The sequence below is a fragment of the Momordica charantia genome, assembly GCF_013281855.1.
Source record: "Momordica charantia cultivar OHB3-1 chromosome 4 unlocalized genomic scaffold, Mcharantia_2.0 BLBB01000004.1, whole genome shotgun sequence".
Lineage (NCBI taxonomy): Eukaryota > Viridiplantae > Streptophyta > Magnoliopsida > Cucurbitales > Cucurbitaceae > Momordica > Momordica charantia.
The window spans coordinates 1,980,875-2,000,321 of NW_028275162.1; the positions used below are offsets into that span (position 1 = coordinate 1,980,875).

At 32.6% G+C, this 19,447-nt stretch overlaps 2 protein-coding genes across 11 annotated transcripts; both read left to right on the forward strand.

The window, feature by feature from the left end:
• Positions 1–8,463: 8,463 nt before the first annotated feature.
• On the forward strand, positions 8,464–12,459 carry LOC111008021 (SNF1-related protein kinase regulatory subunit beta-2). 10 transcript variants are annotated; one of them, XM_022280605.2, is made up of 7 exons: positions 8,641–8,837; positions 9,073–9,471; positions 9,565–9,643; positions 10,414–10,616; positions 11,474–11,592; positions 11,684–11,846; positions 11,943–12,459. In XM_022280605.2, exons 3-7 carry the CDS (start codon positions 9,631–9,633, stop codon positions 12,270–12,272), a joined length of 828 nt encoding a protein of 275 aa, XP_022136297.2. In that variant the 5' UTR covers positions 8,641–8,837; positions 9,073–9,471; positions 9,565–9,630; the 3' UTR covers positions 12,273–12,459. The 10 variants fall into 10 exon arrangements, with proteins under 10 accessions (XP_022136305.2, XP_022136297.2, XP_022136298.2 ...); XM_022280606.2 differs by having other exon boundaries at positions 9,568–9,643; XM_022280603.2 differs by having other exon boundaries at positions 9,073–9,466.
• Positions 12,460–16,604: 4,145 nt separating this feature from the next.
• Positions 16,605–18,991, forward strand: LOC111007879 (beta-1,2-N-acetylglucosaminyltransferase II). The gene has a single exon (XM_022280412.2). The coding sequence runs from the start codon at positions 17,426–17,428 to the stop codon at positions 18,710–18,712; it is 1,287 nt and encodes a 428-aa protein (XP_022136104.1). The 5' UTR covers positions 16,605–17,425; the 3' UTR covers positions 18,713–18,991.
• The last annotated feature ends 456 nt before the right edge of the window (positions 18,992–19,447 follow it).

The window sequence follows — 19,447 nt, forward strand, 5'->3', positions numbered from 1 at the left end:
CTCATTCGTTGTACTAAATTAATGAAGAGTATTGGACTCTTGTTACGACTAATCTTGTGCTGACCACGGTTAAATATTTGATAACGAGAAGGAGAAATACAAAGATAGAGATTGCTGTCAATTTTAATTTTTCAATGATGGTCCAGACAAGATAAGATTGGTTATGACCGGTGAAAGACCAAGTATTATCTAAAAAAAATAATTTTTTTCCTCTCTCTAAATTATTCAAGATGTTCTCAAATTTTAAGGTTAGTTTCAATTATACCCTCAGATACCATTCGATCATTCTACATTCAAATCTTAATTTGTGTAAAACCTCTCATCATTTCCTTATAAAAACATAAATTTTTATAAATTATTTTAACCATGTCTCTAGACAATTTAGGTTAAACATAGGTGCTTTAACCATTTGAACTACGTTCGGCTTGACAAGTTATTATCTTTTTAAGGGATAAAAATGGTTATGTTTTATAAATATAGGTACTATAATAATGATAACGGAGACAAGCATAATAATAGTAAGCTTTTTTTTATTACTTAAAAAGAGGTAGTTTTAAACAATAATTCCTCTTCTTTTTTCTTTCTTTCCTTTGCATATACATAACTAACAATAGTTCTAAAATAATTTGGGACAACTTTTTTTGTTCGACAATAGTAAGATATGAATTTAATATCTAATTTAGGGAGAGTGATAAGTATTTGAGGTAATGTTAAGAATATTAATTATATATATCTCGGTGAGCTTAGCATATCTTCTCATTTAATCACTTTTAATCATAAAATTTTTCTTAAACGCCTTTTATGAAGGTAATTTAAGCTAAAACACGCTTACGTGTTTAGTTACATTTTCTTACCAGTAATTTTAATCACTACTTTGTTTGGTTGCACTATATCAAATCAAACTCTTTAGAATAATTTTCTGGATAATTCATTTTAAATAATAATTATAAATTAATTCGATTATTTTAAAAAAATACTTTGAACCTCCGAAATTAGAAAAGGTTAATTAAAATTTGAAGCCCATCCTAAGCTAAAAGATACTTGGCAAATGAATTCCAATTCTTTTATAATAGTTAGATGTTGGATAGAAGTAAAGTAAAGATACTTGACTTTGTTTATTTGTTTGTTTTTTTTGGTAATTATTTGAAAGACTTTATTGTTTGATGGGTTGCTTGTGCTTGTGGTTCTTGATATTTGGAAGCTATTGTAACTTATAAGTAATATCAATGGTTCAAAATAAAGAAGCAATCTACAATGTCAAAGTATAGCTTAGTTAGTTAATGTATATATTCTCGATTAAAAAGTTTGGAACTTCGTCAGCATATATACAATTTATGATATTAAAATATATTTTATGAACTAAGTTGAAAATACTCAATATTTAAGCCAAGCCAGGTCTAACTAAAAAAATTGTAACAACTAATTCTAAAATGGATTTTTGTTCTTATATTTTCACATCATATTTCTAACATGTTTACTTTTATTTTTAAAAAATAAATACATTTGAAATAAAATTATGGTCAAATTACAAGTTTAAATTTGTAGAATCATTGAGTCGGGTCGGTATGTTCCTTTATAAAGTGTAATTAATAGGTATCTAATAAGTAGATCACTTTCAACCATTTGTATATTGAATTCCTAATTTGTTTGGAATTTTTAAAATTTAGGAACTAGACATAAAGTTGAAAGATTGGTAGGATCGTATTAGATAAATAATAATAAAAAAATCAATTTTGTGTCCGATGGGTGTAAAAAGAAATCCAATTGGAAGTTAAGGAATTTATTTGACATTTTTTAAGTTAAACGAGTTATTAGATACAAAATTAAAAGTTTAATAACCTATTCGGAAAGTTACGTAAAATTATATATTTAACTTTGAAAATATAAGAAAAATATGAAAGGAAAGATAATTAATGATTGAAAAATTAAAGCCAAAATAGACAAAAGAAAAGGGCAGGGGTGCAGACAGAAGATGTCCCACCTACCACTTTGAGAAGAAAGAAATAGTTCAATTATTAGCTTTATTAAATTAACATTTGGGATCTTCTCCAAGTCTATTTTGATTGCTTTTTTAAAAGAACAAAAAAGAAAAAAAATACTTGGCTTCTCACTAGTAACGAGTTCTTACCACCATTAAATATTTGACAACTCATTATTTTTTTAAAATATTTTTTGTTTTCATATTTCTCTCTCTTAGTTGTCAGATGTTTAATGGTGGTAAGAACAAGATCTCTCCTTACCAGTGAGGAGCCAAGTATTTAATATATATATATATAGACACACACGAGGAATGGTCTAGACCATTTTAGATGGTCTTTTCACAGGTGATTTGTCTTCTATTATTTGATCAATTTAATTATATGCAAGTAATAATATTTTTATACTTTTAAATTGATTATAATTTAACTCAAACTTGTAACAATTTAATCTCTATAGTTTAATATTTGTAATGATTTAGGTACTACCACGATTAGATCTCATCAAAATTAAGTGTCGACTTTTATTATATAACGATTCACACATTTGATCACTTGTAAGTTTATTGATTTACGCATATAAGAAACTCTATTAAATCTTCATAAAGTTTTTCACGATAGAGATTACTAAATCGTTACAAACTTTAAACTACATTCATTAAATTGCTACAAACTAAGTTACTAAATTGTTACTTCTATTGAGGGAGAAATCCGAGCAAGACACGTATCGAGCGCTAGGGACGACAGCAGGGCGGAGACCACAGACGGTTAGCATTGTATGCTGCCCATGCGTACGAGCACGTTGCCACTATAGCTGTGCAAGTGAGACGTCGAGGACTATAGCCTACAAGGGATAAACCAGCAGGCATAGGCACCACCCACTGACTGTCAGAGACGTTTTACCCCTCCGTTAGGACCCGTACAGTTTGGCGTGCCCCTGCAACTTTAACCACCATTCTTCCTGATCGGCCCACCGTGCCTATAAAAGGGAAGGACTCCATCACTATCAAGTAAGTGAAAAACATATCACTAAACCCTTAATGTCTACTCCTATTCCTTTTTACTCTGATTACTAACTTGATCGTTAGAGTGTATTAGGCAGGACAATGCACCACCATCGAGTTTTTTGATTGCATGTTCATTTGGAACTCAACAAGTGAACAATATCCGAGGGACACATGGATCTCTCCGAAATTCGTCGTCAATGACTTCATAAAAGTATTGAACTCAAAAGTGTTTTTTAACCAAGTTTCTAAACCAAAAACTCTGCAATCTGGTTAAGATTTAAAAAGAAAAAATCTTTATAGAAGTAAAATATAAAATAAAGAAATTCAGTCTTGAAAATGGAAAACAGAAACAAAAGTGTAATCAATGGGATCCAAGAAAACTGTTACAAGAATTCCACGTTTATTTTTATAAAAAGTAAGAAAAGTAAATAAAAAAAAATATGTGTGTACATTAAATTTTTACTAAAACGTTAACAATAATACTTTAGGACCAAAACAAAATAAACATAATAATAATAAAGTAGTTGAGAAATCATTGTATTAATTGACATAAAATACATAAAACATTTTAATTGATACAAAATAAATTAATAAAAGAGTAGAATTGGTGAGATGGAGTGGGACCCACAAGTGTCGGTAGACAAGAGGCTCCAAAAAAGGCCAGTCTGGCAAGAGGAGGCCTCATGGAGACAACCGTATTTGTCCATTTAACTAATCAACCTTTTTCTTTAATTTATTATTTATTATTTTTATTATTTTTATGCATACATTCCAAAAAAAAAAAAGTCCATTATTTTTGCCCCTTTCATTCCGCAAAAGGGCAAATGTGTCTTTTCAACTTCTCATTTATTTCTTTGACGTTTGTTGTGGTTTTTTTTACGGTCGTTGTTGTCATGTCAAAATCAAAATATTTTGTCAGAGTGAATATAGTTCGATACTCCACTCTTACATGCTGTAAAAAAATCAAAATCAAAATATTCTAGTAATCATAACAAAACAGTAACAAGAAGTTGTGTCAAGAAATCAAGAAAATAAATAAATTGCAATTTAAAGTCAAACTCGAACCTAGTTCAATTGACTAAGATATCGTACTCAATATAAAAAAGAAAAAGAAAAAAAAAACTTAGAGAGGTTGAATCCCACATGTTTAAGTTAGAAAAAGAAAAAAGAATTACTAGTTATTGAACCTTTCTAGATAAAGAAATGTTGGTCGAAAATGGAGGAGTAGTTATTTTAAAATAATTATACATATATAATTTTTAATAAAGTTAATTTTAACAAAAATGAAAATAAATTATAGTCAAACTAATCCGCTAACAAGTTACAAGATCTAAGAGGAAGTTTTTGTTTTTTTTTTTTAAATGACCAATGATGTTTTGTTTCTTTAGGGTGGTTGAGAAATATATATATATTTATATTTATATATTTCAAATGGCAAATAGAATAAAAGTGCATACTTTTTGACATTTTTGTACTTAGTTAAAAAGATGTTAAATTGTTGATATTTTATCATAAGTTTATATTATTTTCTCATTGATAGACTTTTTACAATTATGCTGTTGATTTGGATGACTAATACTTTCACAATAGAATTGGTGGGGCAATACATGTATAATTTAAATGATATTTATTCATTTATTAAAGGTCAGAAATTCAAATTTCCAGACCTCAAATTCTTTCAACTAAATAATATAACACAATTAGTGGGTATTTTATATTTTTTAGGGTCATATTTATAATTACTTTTTAGCTATCATTTGTGTAATATAAAACTCTTATTTAAAAAAAATAAACATTAATTATTTTTTTAAATATTACCAATTCAAACTAAATGAGAAGACTAAAGCTTATTATTGTCTTAATCTTTTAAGTCTTAACCAATTAAATCATACTATAGTGAAAGAAAAAAATCTCATTTTATTTGAGATTACTTTAAAGTGAAGATTTGAATCCTCGATCTCTAATACTTTAACTGCTGAGTTACTCGGATCGTGGACGAATTCACAATCACACAAATTTAATTAAATCTTGTCACTATTTTAGCAGTATAGATAGAGTAGGACTTATGGGGTTATTTTGTAGAAGATTCAAGAGCTCCGCTACAAGGAGATTGTCTCCATGTCTTGTGGGCCTAATATCTAAGTTTGGGCTTTTTGGCCTGGTTTTGTTTTGAAAATTTTGGCTGTGTAGTGTAGCAACATATTATAACATGTTCTAAATATTCATACATATGTACTTTTGTAAAAAATACAAAATACAAAATACAAATATGATATATTTACGTCTATTATTTTCTTCGAGATTAGAGGTTCAAATCTCTATCTCTCAATTTGTTGCACTAAAAATAATTTATAGTCGTCTTTTGTTTTTTTTATTTGTCGAAGATATCTATCAGGGGAAAAATAAATCGTTATATAATTTGGTTGCGAAGATTGATACGATGAAGATATATAAAAGTTATTTATACACAACCTATGATGTAATATTTGACATTATTGTTAATCTCATTGTATCAAGTCAACATATTAACATTTCTATCAATGTGCCTATGTATTTACGAGTTTGACATCAATATGAGCGGTAAATTGATATTTCCATCATATTAAAAAAAGTCAACAAAATATGAAAATTATCAACAAAATGTTGTTAATATATACCTAATATTAATATTAATTATTTTTAACTTATTTAAAATAGAAAAATATGTATTTGTTAATTTAAATATTTTTTTCGATTTTTTAATTTCTCTAGTTTTTACATAAATATCCATCAACGTCGAAATTTTATCGATATTTTCATTTGAGACCTCGACATTTTCATTGACATTGACATGAACCTTTAAAACTTTGGTTAATCTCTAGACTAAAAAAAAAAACTATATTTTTGGTTTAGTTCATTTTCATCTAAAATATTTGTTTTGATTATTGTAATCTTAAAAGTTGACCATTTCGGTATTGGTTTGAGATAGCTTGCTTTGGTACAAGTTTAATAAATTTAGTGGGTAAAGTGTCATGCTAAAATTTTATCAAAATAAATGAGATAAAAAGAAAAATTAAATGACCAAAATGATCCATTTCTAAAATTAGAGGGACGAAAAATAAACCTTTTGAAAGTATAAAAACTAAAACCTAACCTAAGTTGAAAATATAAGAATAAAGTAAAGCACCAAAATAATGAAAAAAAAAATTAAGTTGAAACTCCAACATATTATAAATTATTAGCTTGATTGGAAAAAGAAGACCCTATATAATAGATTAGGGATGGAAGCAAAAGATCAAGATAGGAGTCAAAGAAACAAAAAGGTAACAATCCATATTTATGTTAAGCTACAAATTAAAGGGTAAAAAGAAGAATTTAGAATAATCTTTTCTCAAATTATTTGGTCTCACAATCCTCCAAATTCTTATTCAACATTCAAATATGTGTCAATTCATTGAAAAAAATATCCTCCCCACGTCATTCCTAATAATATGTCAAATACACGAGTATTCTTATTATAGTTATTTACAAAAGATAAAAAAAGCTAAGCCACCATATCGAAAAGTGCTAAGCGACCATATCGGAGAGTAAACTAATAATTGGACGTGAACAACTTGTTGGGTTTCAAATCAATGTAATTAAATTTAAAATCTTTACCTAATGGAAAATACGAAAAAAATAAAAAAAAAAAGTTCAAAAAGTCGGATCCAAGTATCACTCAATTAGTCAATGCATTTGTAGCTATATTTCAAAATTATTGGCTTGAATTTCCACTTATTTATTCAAGGTGTAATACATAACAAAAAACAAAAAACAAAAAACAAAAAACAAAAGATCCAATCCTCGTTTAATAACTATTTCCTTTTTAGTATTCCATCTCTAAAGATTACGTTTGTTTTTTTACAATTTCATTCCCGAGTTTTTCATAGCTCTTGAAAATATATTTAAATTCTTAAAAATAAAACCTATTATTTGAAAACTTTTTTTTTTAAAATTTGACATAGATTTTAGAAACATTTATAAAAACTATATAATAAAAAGAAGTAAGATTTATGAGAAAATAATGTTTTTAAGTTTAATTTTTTAAAACATAAATTAAACGAGGCCTTAGGAATTCAAATCTACAACTTTTAATGTCTCATATTTCAACCATTAATTTATGTTTAAGTTTGTAAAAGCTTATTTTACCAATGATATGATTAATTAATAACCAATTCACCTGTAAAGTTTCAATTTATTTCGGTTTTTTTTTTCTCTCGAGTGGTCTACACATATTATTAGTTGAAAATATTTACATAAATGTATGAGAAATTAATATATTTACATTTGACGTCAAATATGATATTTTATTTTATTTAGTATAACAAATGCGAGTATGAAAATTAGACTCTCCGACCTCAAACAAAGAAATAAATGTCTTTATCATTGAGCTATGTCCCTGCTTAGACATTCAAATATCTGATCTAAATTTTATCTAATAAAAATGCAAGGATTAAATATTTTTTTTTTCACGAAACATATATATAGCCATAAATATTTACAAATTGATTATTGATTCAAATATACAAGAATCAACAGAAAGTATTTACAAATCAATTGTTGATTCTTACATATATAAAATCAACAAATTGATTTGTAAATATTTGCTCCAATGGACTATTAGTTGACCATTTCTGAACAAATTTTGGCCAAGCCAGGCTTTCGGATGAACAAGTTTTGGGCTTTTGGTCGAGCACAAGAAGAAAGAGCTTTCCATTGTAGCTCTAGCTTTCTCGTAATTCTCTCCAACGAGGATCGTGACAACAAATATGGATGAAAGTTCTCAAACAAATTGCTCTACCGTGGCCAATTGAGGGCTGGAATTGCATATGAACATTGGAAGAATTGGAAGCATCGAAAATTCCAAGCGAAGTGGAAGGACCGAACAAGGTAGTGCCCTGTATTGTAGCTTTCTGGCATACCCACTTTTTTTTTTTTTCCATACTGAAATTGAATAAGCCGTGGCAATTCCACAACCACACAAACATCATGCCCTTTTCTTCTTCTTCTTTGGAATCACTTGCAAGGTGTTTGACAAAATGCCTCACTGGTTAAGTTAAAAAAACTTTTCCCTTAATGGGTCCATTTCTCAACTTGCTAATCAATTATCAATTGATTCTTCATACGAAAATGGTTTGATTCTTTTGAGTTAAGACGACAAAAATCGTAGTTGTATGTATTGTATCTTAGTTGTGAATTGAATCCCCACCGGTCAAAATCATTTTAGAAACTATAGTTTGAAGGAAAGAAACGTTTGTGTCAATAATTGGAAGTTGTTTGTTCTGTTGTTTGAGCCATAGAGTAAGTAAGATAGATTATGTTACATTAAACTTGGACCCTTAAACCACCAAATCTAGATAATTGGCGAATGAGATTGATTTGAATGTGAAGAAACGGTAAAGATTTTTATGGTAGACCAGGAGATGTCTCTGTCTTTTGAAGATCTACATCAAGCACGCTGCTGTCAGGATGGGCCTACGAAAGAAGAAGCAGACTCATGCTGATGCTCTACCGAGAGGGCGGTGTCAGCATCTCCCACTTGGTGATGTCAACATTTAACCACCGAACTCTCAACTCCATACGCAAAAGGAGGGCAGTGGAAGTTTACAATGTACGTGCTACCTCCTAACATGGCCTGCATTTATTTTTTGTTTCCCATCCCTCTCCCGCTCGTTCTCTCTCTCTCTCTCAATCTATCTTTTTTTTTTTTCCCTCCTTTCACTCTGATTTCGGTCTGGTGGTTGATTGCTGAGAGAGAGAATCACTTTCATCAGATTCTTGCTCTGCCTTTTTCCCTAAGGACCAAATGATTGCAAAAGTTTAAGCCTAGAATTGGGTATCATTTCCCCTCAACTTTTTTACTGTTTAGCGTTGATTGGATGGACAAAAGAAACAGATGCCACTTTACCTTTTCCTTTTGTTATTTCTGCACTCCTTGGTCTAGTTCATCTGCCATTGGGGCGATTTTGAAGTTTCTTTTTTTAGTATATATAAATACTATATAATCACATCAAATAGATAGGATTTCACTTATCTTTTTTTTTTTTTTCCTCTTCTCTTTCTAATAACAGGATCTCTCCCTAGTCCCTTGAATAAAGATTGTTTAGTCCAGCCAAGCTACCTTTAACTTCAATCTTTCTCAAGGTATTAAGTGGTTTGGACAACACTAATCGAGTTGTCTCAATGTTCTAATCAGCATATTTGAACATAGATCTATTTGCACGCTTGCTGTGAAAAGGGTAATCCTTGAGATTTAGAAACAAGTCACATGGGGAGGTAGTTTTACTTTAGGAATGTCTTTCCGTGGGGGAGAGAGAAAGACAGAGCTTCATGGGCTTGCAAAAGCAGCTTTTGCCGCTTTCAGTTACTTGGACTTCCACCGAGATTGGGTCTTTGACTTTCGTACAACAACAGAGACAAGTTTTCTAAAGCGCCACCTTCTTCCCTAAGAAAACTTGTTAAGAGGTCAGGTCAAATATCAAATCTTTGCTGAATTACTGTGGTTACAATTAGTCTTTCTTCGTACCAATGGTTGTAAGATGAATTCTGCAATTTTCTTTTAGAAGGTTTCACAAATATGCACAAGAAGTTGTTATCAGAAAGCAACATCCAGCTCCAATCAACAGCTCATGCTTGATCGTTGTAAGCAAGCGTTTTCTGTCTTTTTAAGGCAATTTTGGCAATTTTTTGAACCTATTTCTAGCCTTGGTGTATTTTTCTGTTTTACAAATTTATGAGTTACCCGTGAGCATGAATCTGAGGTCCCAATAGCGAAGATAGGTAAAACAGTAATTTCGAGCTATTATTTGGAGCCCGTATCGATGCAGTGGCAATTTAGGAGTGGCTATTGGAGGCTCCAAAAGACTCCCTCCAGATGAAGGAAAAAAAAAAGTAATAATTTTGATGACGAGGCAACATTCCCTATTAAATCAGCATAATTACCAACCCACTGAAAAAATCTTCCAAATTCATTGGAGAATAAAAAAGCACTGTTCATCGTGCAGTTGGGTTTTTTTAATCACAGCAGCAAGAGGGGTTTTGGGCTGAAAAGAAGAGGAAAACAAGGGAGAGAAAGTGTCCTTGGGAAGCAAGAGAAAGAGGGAGAGAGGACAAATTGCACTTTCCAAAATAAAACTTAACCGAACTCCATAAATACACAGCTGGAGCCTGCGCAAGGAAGATGCTAATAGAATCCTACTTCCACCCAACTCTTGGTTCGGATTCTTTGTTTTTGTGGGATTGATCGACTGACTTAAGTAGGTGTAAAAATCTTCTGCTTTTGTGCGTTTTTGTTTTTTGCCTGTATATCCCGATGGTTACCCCTTTTATTTTCATTTTGGCCAATTTTTATGTGTTAGAATTCTGATTTAGATTCGTGGTTATTAAATTCTCGTTCTTGTGCTGTTTTACAGCGATGGACAATGCTGGGGGTGGTAGGAAAAATGGAGAAGGTCCCTCTGGAGTCCATAAGTTTCGGGAGAATCATGACCAAAGGATGGACTGTACAGACGATCCAGCACACAACAGCTCCCGCACTTGTGAGTTTTCAGAGTCAAGAATTCAGATTTCTCCACAAAGCTCTGGCGCTCATCGAGTCCTCATCTCTAACCCTCAGGTTTGTTCTTCCATAACTTTCTTTGTATTTTAAGTTCGTGCTGTCTCTCTCTCACCCCACTTCCTTAATTCTTCGAAAGAAATATTTATGTTTGAAAGAAATATTTATGGACCTGTTTAATTGAGCGCATCCACATTTTCTTTCCGAAACTAACTTTGGGATTTCGTTCTAAGCATCCTGATGTGTTAAATAATTGATTATGCAGATTATTGTTTCTCTTTGAGTCTTTTGTTAATGCTTTAGTTACATTGCAAACAACGGGTCATTGTAACTGTTCTCTTTTCTGTGAATTGTTAAATATATTCTTCTCCTTCACTCCAGATGAAGGTAACTAAAAAGGAAAGTTCTGCTTCTGATATTTTCTGTCAGGACAATCACCGTCTTTAACTTCATCCTGAAAATTGCAATTCATGTTCAGTTAGATTGATCGATGCAGGCTCCGCTACATGTAGCAAACTGCCCTTCAAATATTTATTTCTTTATGAAAAATGGAAAACTCTTCATTTGCTTTTTGTGAATAATAGTAAGTGCAGTTCAGGCTGTAAAGATTATTGATCATCCTTTTTTTTTATTTGTTGTCTGAAAGTACAGAAGAAAATAGAGCACCTAAAGTTGGCATTAATAGCCTAATAACTATGCCAAAAGAGAGTGTCTACACTGAGTGGGACCTTGTATTTATAAGAACAAATCTGCCAAAAATATTGTACCTACTTCGGTTTATTCAACAACAAATAACACCCTCAAATTTCACCCCTCTCGTAGTCTTGTTATCGTTCCCTCTTCTCTTCTAGTACGCTACAGTTTCCTTGTCAAGTCCTGGTCTGATGCTACAACCTGAACCTCAATCTTTGCCACAGTGTGCTGCTGCATTCGGTGAAAATGTGTTCCATGAGACAGCGACACAAGTGAGGATCTCGTGGAATCATGGTGGCAATCAAGTGGCCGTCGTAGGATCATGGGACAACTGGCAGACTAGGTATTGAGCTTTGATGATGTGATTAGTTTTTCTGGTTCTTTTTCTATCCTTAACTTGAACAACTGTGTTTAATTTCCGGTATTTCTGTTAGGGAGCTCCTGCAGAACACAGGTGAGCAGTTTGTGGTAATAAAGACTCTGCCGGTCGGTATCTACCGCTACCACTTCATTGTTGATGGGTGGTTGGTTTATGCTCCAGATCTACCCTGGGTTTCTGATGATTCAGGGAGTGCATATAATATATTGGATTTGCAGGTAAGTTTCCGTGGCTTCCCATTGAGAATTTTTGTATTCCTCAAGAGTGCTGTTACTGCTGTTTCACATGATTCTCATTAAACTGAATTTTTCCAGGGGCATGTTTCTGAATTGCCTGAAAGTATGTCTGAGTTCAAAGTTCCTCCATCCCCGCCCTCGAGTTATGACAACCAATACTTGAACGAAGATGATTTCAGCAGGCCTCCGCCAGACCTACCTCCGCAACTTCAAGGAACCATTTTGAACGATCCATCTCCTTCGGTTGAGGGTCAACGGTTGCCAGTTACACCTCGGCGTACAGAATTAAACCACCTCTACGTTCAGAACAATGTCCGAGATCAGTTTGTAGCACTTGGTTCTACTCACAGGATTCGTGAAAAGTATATAACAATGTTGCTATTCAAGCCTTTGTCAAGAACAAGGTGATATCCACACTCTTTTCCTCCAATCAATTTTCATTTTCAAAACCGAAATTGAGTAAAAGCAGTCCTAATGTCGCTGGAAGAGTTTCCATCCTCACGAGTTCTGTAGGTTGAGGAAGACTTAGTGTAGCTAAAAGAGATTCTTTCACACTGAGCATCATTAATTCAATTGCTATTTATTCTGGAGATTACTGTCACTCTTGAAAAATCTTTTTCTTCCCTTCAATTATCTCTATTAATATGTTCTGCTCGTATTCAATTACCGAGGTCGGTGGAAATTTTACTTATGAGTTTGGTTCATCTGAATCAACACAACCATATCAGAAGCTCCTTTACTTACCCTGTGTAATACTAGAGTTGCTTCAATGTAGAAGAATACTCTAGTTGTCCATTTGAAATAAGATCGGTTCAAACTTAGAATTTGCGATCTCGAGTAAGATCAGTTCGAGATCACGAGATTCCTTTCTATCACATAGAATAAATTACTGCACAAGAGGTCCTTTTAAGTAATTGTTCCATCTACCTCATTCAATCATTCATGTAGCGAAGGGAGTTTCGATCCTATATCTACTCATCTTTGAAGTGATTTTGTGGGGCAACACTTAAGTTAGCAAGTTAGGGACAACAAGTCGATTGTTCCAAGAGCTCACATCAATGGGAAGGTTTGACACCTAGATGTCGGTTTTTTGCCACTTAGAGCTGTAGTAAGCTATGTTTAGAGCACCGTAACACATAGGATATGTATCTTTTTAGCTATCCATGAACTTAGAGATTTGGGATTGTGGATGGTAACTGAATGTAGCCAGGAAATGGAGAAGTATGAATCTGTTTCAGATTTATGATCTGAAACATCACCATCTGAGGCAGTAAGAGAAGTGCAGTCTGTGGTGTGTAGTAATGGCTCAGAGTCAGAGCTTACTCTGTCTTTCTTCTCAGGGGGGATGGATGAACTAGGCCATCCTTCTGCTGACCAACTCTTCACTTAAATTTCTTGTTTTCTTCTTACTTTAAAATGGCTAAATTTGTAATTTTGTTCCATGTGTAAAGTTTTTCCTTTTTTGTTTTTCCATGGCTTTTTTCTGGATGGCTTTAAACAATTTTAAGTGATTTTATGTTTTCTTAAAATCAATTTTTAATTTGTCAAACATGATCAATGGAAATGGAAGTGATTTTGACAATGACAAAAGTGATTTTACCATGTCAAAATCACCCCAAACACACCTTAAAATAACTTTAAATTGATTTCTAAGGTAGCATTTGGATTGTAATTTGGAAAATCTAGTATACTTAAATCTTTTTTTTTTTTTCAAAATCATCAATTCTACCATCATTTCGAAAAACACCTTTAAGTGTTTTGACGATGAGTGATTTTAAAAATCCTATAAATATTCAAGAAAAACTTTAAATGCTTTGGGAGGAAACACTAGATTAAATGTTCAGGGAAGAAAAGTTTGCTTAAAACATTTTTTTCCTCTTTCAAAAACCATTTTAAACTCACTGTTAATATTTGTGAGGTTGGTCTAGTGAAAAAGAAAAAAGGAAAGTTCAATTTGTGGAAATTGGAGAAATGAAGAAAGCAAGCACTTGAAAAAGTTTTGTCCTTTATGAGGGTGGGCCTTAAGATTTCAAAACATCATATAAAATGTTTACAACATTTAAGAAATGTGATAGAAACCCAAAAGTTATATTAAATATTTGTTAGAAAAAAAATACATTTTTATGAAAATTCAAACTCAGGACCTTCTCGTCAGATATAGGTCTTAGGTTTGAATAGTAGTTTTCAGGGAAGGGATCCGAACTCACAACTTCTTGGTTAGAGGTATATACTAACTACCGCTTAGCTTTGCTCACTTTGACAATAGTGGTTTCTTCTTTAATATTTGAATTTTGCTATAAAATTTCAATTTTTGCTCTTTCTTGTGATACAAAGTGGAGTACATGAACCTATAAAAGTCTTGTGATACCACATAATTTTCAATTAAAAATAATACAGAAATTAAACCACAAATAACCAATAACAACTTTGATGAAAAGTTGAACTATTAAGATGGAGAATATGATCCTTTAAAAACAAAAAAGAAATTAAGTATGAAAATTTAAGATTATATATTTCTGCCTAATTCTACCGTTGGAGCTATGATTACTCTCTTTCAATGCACCAAGAACATGATCAAGACGCAAAGTACTTTCTTACTCCTTTAGTAAGACCAGTGTATACTCTTCTTTCTGATATGGTGATAAACGTCGTTTTCAAACTTGCTAAACAATCAAAATGTTAAAGGGGAATAGAAAATGATACTCGATTCAATGTCAGGCCTATATTTCTTGGTTTCAATGGGACTCCTTACGAGCTTTGTTTCCGGATACTATTAGATAAAAATAATCAAGTTATTAATGATTGGATGAAACCAAGAAAGAACCCCTCACGTGAGAAATGGAGAAGATCCCCTTACAACAATAAGGATCAAACAATTCCATTGAATTGAGAATGATTGTATGTGTGATAGTATCTACTATACCAGGAATATCAATGAACCCAATTATTAGAATTGTTCGAAAATTTATTGATAGTTTATAAATAAATAAAAATTGCCTTAATTCATCCCAACAATTGTATTTGTGCTTTGTTAAAGTTGATATAAAAGTCAAGTCAATAGGCAAAAATCATACAAGGCAACCCAAAAAGAATAATGGAGGTCCACCCCATAAGGCTAAAAGAAGAAAAAGGTAAACAAAAAAAAAAACACATAAAATGACCAATAAACACTTCAAAAGAAGAGGAAGTTGTATTTTTAGGTACCATTTTCACCATTGGCACAAAATTCATCTCTTTAGCCAAATTGGGAGAATGAAATTCATAATGGGTGGATAATATGAATTGACCAATCAATTTTAAAAGGGCATCTTACAACATTTTATATTATAGATCCAATAATTGTTACAAATTTAAAAGATGGGAAACATCGTTTTATAACGACAAGGACAATTCAACCGATAAAAATTAGGGGTATCAATTTAGACTTCGAATATATTTATTATTAAATATCTTTGTCAAAAGAAAAATTGACTAGAGAACGATTCAATTATTTCTAGAATTCTTCTATTTTTAAGTGTTTATAACTCAAAAAGAAACCTTCACCGTCCTTCAAGAATTCTCCAACAATAGAAATTAGGATTTTTGAGAATTAAGTAAGGTTGTAAAGAAAAATATTGATTTAAATATTGAAGGGGAGATCTCCCGTCCCATTCAATATTTTATTAATTTATATATTTTTTATATATGATAATATTGATATATATTAATTTTAATAAATATTTTTAAATTCTCAAGCCTAATTCTGATTTAGCCACTTTTTTTTTAATTCTAACTTCCATAAATATAAAAAAATATATAAAAAATAAAATATAAATATATTTATCGTGGACGGGGTGGGGATGGGGATGACCTCTGACCTCGTTGTCATCCCCAATTTCAAGAAATCTAGTGAACAAAGTGTTATGATAAAATTTTGATAGAAAGAAATGAGATAAATATGAAAATAAGTGAACCAAAATGACAATTTTTTAAGAGTATCCAAAACCAAAACAGACAGTAGATACTAAAATTGAACAAGAATTGAAAGTATATAGACAAAAGTGAACATTTTAAAAGTACAGAAATCAAAATAAACTTAAACTAAAATTACGGGATAAATTTACTTATTAATGTAGTTTTAAATATTTATTAATGCCAATACCTACCCATATAAGTAGCATAAATTAATTGTGTAAGTTAAAATATAATAGAAAGTTTAAAATTCTTTAAAAATAATAATAACATAATTCAAAGAGTAATTTAGATATAATGTAAAATACACTCATATGCTATGGACTTATCTCAAAAAATAAATAAAGGTGAAGTAGTTTATCACAAATTTTATCTTATGATTTGTGATAATTTTCAATATAATCATTGCACTTTCATAATTTTCAATTTAATTGGTACGGTTTGAGTTTAATTTCAACCTAGTTGTCATGAATTTAAAATTTAATATAATCAATCTCATGAACATTCATCCAATTATATAATTGAAAAAATTAAGTAGGCTCTTTGAGACGACTACTGTATTAAAAGAAAAGAAGTAAATTTTTGAGATGATGGGAAAAATTAACTAAATTATAAGAGTTGAAGATTCTAAATTCATGCCAAATCTAACTTAATTAACCTGACATGTATGTCTAATTAAAAATTTGTGAATTTGTGAGTTCCATCTGTTGTTGTTGTACTTAAAGAAAAAGTTCCAAATTCATAAGGATAAATTGGAAACGAGATTCACATTTTATGATATTTTCATCAAGCTTGAACATTTTTTGGACTAAACAAAAGCAGCTTCCAGACAACCTTAAACCTCGCATTGTAGCTCGATTTGGAGCTGAGAGCTGGATCCTTCGAAAAATGTTGAGTCCATTGAAGAGAAATCCCAACTTTCGATCCTATTCCATGGAGCTAGCGGGTGCGAAGGGCAAGAATTCAGCCTTCTGATTGACTCAAAACTTTTCCACGAAGAAAATTCGTCGCTTGTGGCACGAATTCATCTCTTTCTACCTCAATTTCCCTTTCATATTTCACTGTTCAGCTGAGTCTTTCCTCTAACTTCCACTCCATTGATTGCTTCTGAGATAAGCCACCATTTATTTCCAACGCCGAAGTGGGAAATTTCACCTTCGTCCTCTTCACTTTCTCGCCAAACCCCTCGAATCGCCGCCCCTGATCTTCAACATAACCCTTCTCCGAAGCAATTTATTGCTTCAATTCCTATTTTCCGGTGACCCCACGTCGCCAACAGTTGGTGGAATTTCTTGAACAGCCTTGTTTTTGTTCCTTTTTTTCCTTTTTCCCATCTTGTTTCTGCGTTGGCAAAGCTTGGCTGGTGAATCAGATTTGGGTCTGTGGAGAGGAGCTCTGATTCTGGTCATGGGTTAAGAAGAAGAAGAAGAAGAAGATCTACTTGCTTCGAGCTTGGAGGCTGTAATGGAGGTTTTTGATCCTTACTCTTGTGTATTCAGTCTCTTCTCGAATGGTTAAAGGCTGTTTTTTATGTTTCTGTTTTGAAGCCATTGACGCCTTTGCTTTAGCTCTAAATAGCGGTATTTGAAGCTCTTTTGTATTAATTAATCATGGCTATTAATCAGAAACCTCGCCTGAAAGATGCTGCTCTTAAACGTTTTAAATTGGTAGTTCTTGTGGCATTATTGGTGTTTGTGCTGTTTTTGATCCTTGTGGAAACGAATTCGTTCCAGAATTTCGGTCCTTGGTTTTCTGATGATCCTTATCTTGGTTATGATCATTTTGATCCTAAAGTACTCAGGCTGCCCAAACAAAGTGAGTTGTCGATTCGTTTGGAGAAGAGAAACTGGTTGCCACCCCGAAACTTAGATCTATATCCAAAGCTAGCCAAGGATCATATACCTATTGTACTTTACGTGCACAACCGACCGCAGTATCTCCGAGTGGTAATCGAAAGCCTGTCCAAAGTTGTAGGAATAAGTGAAACCTTGCTTATTGTTAGCCATGATGGATATTTTGAAGAAATGGACAAGCTTGTCCAGAGCATTAGATTTTGCCAAATGAAACAGATTTTTGCCCCCTACTCTCCTCATCTCTTTCCCAACAGCTTTCCCGGAGTGTCGCCTGGAGACTGTAAGGGCAAGGATGATGATAAGATAATACATTGCAGAGGGAATCCTGATCAGTATGGAAACCATCGGTTGCCTAAAATCGTTTCGCTAAAGCACCATTGGTGGTGGATGATGAACACAGTGTGGGATGGGTTGAATGAGACGCGAGGGCGGTCAGATCATGTTCTGTTTATCGAAGAGGATCATTATATATTGCCAAATGCATATCGGAATCTGCAAATACTTGTAGAATTAAAGCCTAAAAAGTGTCCTGAATGCTATTCTGTGAATCTAGCTCCTTGTGATGTGAAATCAAGAGGAGAGGATGGGAATTTTCTTTTTGCCGAGAGGATGGGAAATATCGGCTATGCTTTCAATCGGACGACTTGGAGGAAAATCCATAAAAAAGCAACAGAGTTCTGTTTTTTCGATGAATACAATTGGGATATAACGATGTGGGCAACAGTTTATCCCTCATTTGGTAACCCTGTTTACTCACTACGAGGGCCTTGGGCGAGTGCAGTTCACTTTGGCAAATGCGGTTTACACCAAGGTCATGGGGAAATGGATATTTGTTACGACAATGGCGTGTTAAACATTGACGTTAGAGATGTCGACAAAGTTGCCAACATTAATTCTGAGTGGGAAGTAGATTTCTTCAAAAATCAGCCTGGCTATGGGGCTGGTTTCAGAGGTTGGGGAGGTTGGGGCGATGAAAGAGACCGTCAGTTGTGCCTAAATTTTGCTCGCATGTATTCTTCCACGTCGAACGTCTCTCGTTCCTGAAGGTTTGATGAGTGAATAGTTTTTCGACTTGAACTAGCCTAGCATAAGGATAACCAGACCCAGACTTCTGTGTTGTTTTGTTACATAATTACTCAAAACTCATTATCTGTAGGTCTATTGACAGTGTCTGTACTTCATTCAAGAGTCACATTTTCGATCATGCATGTAACGGGAATGAGGCTTCCGATGCTTATGGAAAATGATATGGTAGAACTATTCCTCTTTCGAGTGAGGTTTCCGATGCTTATGGAAAATGATATGGTAGAACTATTCCTCTTTCGAGTTCGGGTTATAGACTGTCAATAATCTTCAACTTCATGACTGTTTTCCTTTCAAAAATGGTTTTTATGATTCAGTAGCACATCTTAAAACCGCTCTGAAGGATGGTTTACTTTTTAAAGAACTTAAAAAATCATAGACTTGCTAATTACTAAGGAGAGGAATATTAGTTTTACAATCTGACAAACAACCATAATCCTTCATCCGATCCCGTTCCTTGTATCAAGGACTTTGGCTTCGTTGCAGCATTACTTCGTTTTTAACATGTTTGGGTGCAGGTTAAAATACATTACAACAACACAGTTTGTGCATTATGGTTCCCAACAGGCAATTGTTATTTTGACTGCAAGCGCAATGCCGAGCCTCCGATGAAGGATTAGACGAGGTAGTATCAGCAGGATAGCAGAGGCAACCAGCAACCAAAAGGTAGTGAAGGTATAGAACACTATCAGCTAT